Here is a 3,524-nt window from a genome sequence, read left to right as displayed (position 1 = left end):
AGCAGCCTTCAACTACTTGAAGGGAGGTTCCAAAGAGGATGGATCTAGACTGTTCTCAGTGGTGGCAGTGACAGAACAAGGAGTAATTGTCTCAAGTTGCAAGTCTAAGTTGGATATTAGGAAACACTATTTCACTAGGAAGGTGATGAAGCGCTGGAATGGGTTACCTAGGGAGGGGGTGGAATCTTCTTCCTTAGAGGTTTTTAAGTCCTGTCTTGACAAAGCCCTGGCTGGGATGGTTTAGTTGGGGATTGGTCCTGCTTTGAGCAGGGGATTGGACTAGATACCTCCTGAGGTCCCTTCCAACCCTAAATCTGTGATTCTATTAAATGCAGGGCTCCAAACTAGCTTTTGGAAAGGTGAAGGTGGGGAGGGCTTAATGGCCTACATGTCTGGTATGAAATCCCAAGGCCCCCTGAAACCATGGGTTCAAACGCAGGTAGTGCTGAGCCCTCCCCATTCGTCTATCCCAAAGGGATACACGGGATCCCATGCAGCTTGTCAACCAAAACCTTAAACAACGGAAGTCTTGTCTGCTCCGCATCAGTGTTCACAACCAATGTTTGCCCTGATATTCTGGGCAAGCTAGAGTGGTGGAGAGCACAATCTATCAGCCCTAAAATGGTGAAAGCCCTGTTCCCTATGAGATGAAAAAGGGTGATCTCAAGTTAACTAGAGACACCTGAGCCCAGTTAAAGGCTGCTAGTGACCTTTAAAACCCCCTGTTTCTGGTGAGAGAGGGGAAGGGAGGGGAGAGATGAGAGACAGGCTGCAGCCGGGGCAAGGAGGAAGAAAAAGCTTTCTCTGGCTGGAAAGCAGTGTCCCCTCCCTACAGGGAAAGAAACGAAGACAACGCTGCTTGGGGAAACACTGGCAACTAGGAGCCAGTGTAGTAGGGTAACACTCTAAAAGATGAGGTGGGGAAAGCATTTCTGTTTGCATTGGGGGGTTCTGCTGTTGCTGTTTTGCTGAAGGGGACTTCTTGGGCCTATCCTGAGGCCCACCATATAAGAAGGGAAAATAAAACAGGAGTGAAAAGAAAAAAACTCCAGAGTCAGATTGGTTTGCTCCAGTCCTCCTACTGCACAAGGGAGTAATGTGGAGGCCCGTGAGGCACAGGAGGTCCCCTGCCACACTGCACAGTTGTGCTGTGTACAGGTGACTTACCTGGCTGTTGCCTTGAACTCAGAGGTGGCTGCGTTTCAGTGCTGCTTTTGTGTACACATCTGTATCATGCCTTGAGTTGCAAGCTTGTTTATTGTCTGAGATTCCCATTCTCAGGGCTGTGTTCACATTCTAGAACCAACATGAGGAAAAAAGAAAAGGTTCTAGAGTTAATGTCTCTGAGCACCCTGTCGATAGCCTTGAACCTTCAGTGCAGGACAAACACGAAGTTCTTTAAAACAGTTTACAATAGCTTCCCCAGCAAGCCTTAGGCTGTGATGAGATAATCCCAACTGCAATCCAGCCTCTCCCATTGACCAAAGCAGTTCCAGAGGGGAGAGTCTACTGCCGAACTCGACTACAAAACCCGTGCTTATAGCACTGTTCTCTGGCTGTTAACCTTAGTGACCAGAGGATCAGTAAGGATCTTGGGAAGGTTTGATGCCATTTAATTATACTCCTTGAATGAGGATCTAGACTGGCTAATGGAGATGAGGCTGGCTGGAACTGCCATTCTCCTTGGGATGGCAGATGTTCTCCATGCCTTTGCAATCATGGAGAAGGAAGATATATTCAAGAAAACACCCTGCCCAGCCTTCCTGATGTTCGACAATGCTGCCTACTTGGCTGACATGAGTTTTGAGCTCCCTTGTAAGTGCAAGCCAGAGGAGGTCACTTCAGTCGTGTGGTACTTCCAGAAGAGCATGGGCAGCCAGCAGACTAAGGTCTTAACAGACTTTGATGGAACCATGTTCTTGGACTCTGGTCACATCCGTGTGGGCAGCGACATGCTGAAGCGCTTCAGCATTAGGATGTTCAGTCTCATAGTCTTCCAGGCCCAGGTGAAAGATTCAGGCCACTATCTCTGTGGTACCAAGGAAGGGGACTTCTTCTATGGCTATGATGTGGATGTGCAGCCCTCCCAGGCCATCACCGTGGCCTTTGAGGACAGGAGCCAGCACCCACAGAAGGATCACACAGAAAAGCATTTCAGCGTGTTCACCACCTTCTGGGACTGGACCAAGTGTGACCGCTGTGGGGTGAGAGGTGAGCAACGGAGAATTGGCCTCTGCTATGTGAAGAGCGCCTACCTCTACCCCAGGTACCACACAGTCCCGACAGACGTGGTGTCCTGTGGCTCAAGATCTGTCCCCGGGCGCTTCCAGGGCACCATCCGGCAAAGGAAGCCTGAGGTTGTCATCCGAAGCTGCCTGACGCCCTGTGTAAAGACAGAGGGCCCCAAGGAAGGAGTGCTGTCCATCTCCAATCTCATTGCAAAGATTGGCCAGAAACCCTGGCTGCCCAAAGTCCCCATTCAGTTCCACAAGCAACAAATTGGCAGCAGCCTGATAATTGCTTGCCCCGGGGCCAGGCCTGAGCAGGCAGTGGCATGGGACAAAGATTCAACCCGATTGTACCGCACCAGCTTCCTCATTGGGGTCAACAAAAGCATGCGGGTCTTCATTGACCATGGCAACCACCTGCACATTCGATTTACCCAGCTGGACGACAGGGGCACTTACTACTGCTGGCGTGAGGGGCAAATGGTTGCTGGCTTCCGGCTCTCCGTGGGGTTCCAAGGTCACCGGAAGCGAACCCTCGATGACCCCGAGACGAGATATGCCATCAAGGCCATCCTCACAAGCTATGTCGTCATCACCATGGTGTTCATCAGCATCCACGTCAGCCGCTGCTGCTGCTATGTGTTCAGATGCACTCCCATGGAGTAGCCTGATGAACACTGGCTGCAGGCCAGGAAAATTATTTCTCTTGTTTGTTTGTGATTATGTCTTGGAACATTTTCACTTGGGCTATTGGGAATTTTCCTAATGCACATTAGCAATAAATGCAAGCAAAATGCTACCCGTGCATGCTCATTAATTTCCTTTCATTGTGGAGAAAGAGAGAACTGAACCATAACGCGAACTGCATTCAGCTTGTTAGGGACAGAGTCTGGGAACCAGGACTTCTGGAGTCTGTTCCTGGCTGTGCCACTGACCTGCTGTGTTGCTTTGGGCAAGTCACTCAGTAAATAATACTAATATTTTGCACTTCCTTAGGCTAGTGTACACTGGAGGTGCTACATCAGCACAGCTGCACTGCTGTGGCACGTCTGGTAAAGATGCTCTATGCCGATGAGAGAGAGCTCTCCCAGCAGCGTAACTCCGCCGAAAGCGGTAGCTATGTCAGTGGGAGAAGCGCTGTCCACGCTGGCACTTAGGTTCTTGTAACTTATGTGGCTTGGAGGGTGACTTATTCACACTCCTGAGCGACATAAGTGATACCAAAGCAAGGGCCAGTATTGGGTTTACAGAGCTGGGCCCATGCTCAGAAGGGGCCCTGGCCTGCTCCACTTGCAC

General features: G+C 50.4%; 1 protein-coding gene across 1 annotated transcript; it reads left to right on the top strand.

The window, feature by feature from the left end:
* Positions 1 to 1,649: 1,649 nt before the first annotated feature.
* FAM187A (family with sequence similarity 187 member A) lies at positions 1,650 to 2,894 on the top strand. Its single transcript, XM_032795690.1, has one exon. It carries the CDS (start codon positions 1,650 to 1,652, stop codon positions 2,892 to 2,894), a length of 1,245 nt encoding a protein of 414 aa, XP_032651581.1.
* The last annotated feature ends 630 nt before the right edge of the window (positions 2,895 to 3,524 follow it).

The sequence above is a fragment of the Chelonoidis abingdonii genome, chromosome 21, assembly GCF_003597395.2.
Source record: "Chelonoidis abingdonii isolate Lonesome George chromosome 21, CheloAbing_2.0, whole genome shotgun sequence".
Classification (NCBI taxonomy): domain Eukaryota; kingdom Metazoa; phylum Chordata; order Testudines; family Testudinidae; genus Chelonoidis; species Chelonoidis abingdonii.
Note: the sequence above shows the minus strand (reverse complement) of the source record. Positions and strands in the feature narration are given on the sequence as shown.

Coding starts and splice junctions, on each gene's coding strand:
- FAM187A (XM_032795690.1), top strand. CDS start 1,650: ATGGAGATGAGGCTGGCTGGAACTGCCATTCTCCTTGGGATGGCAGAT.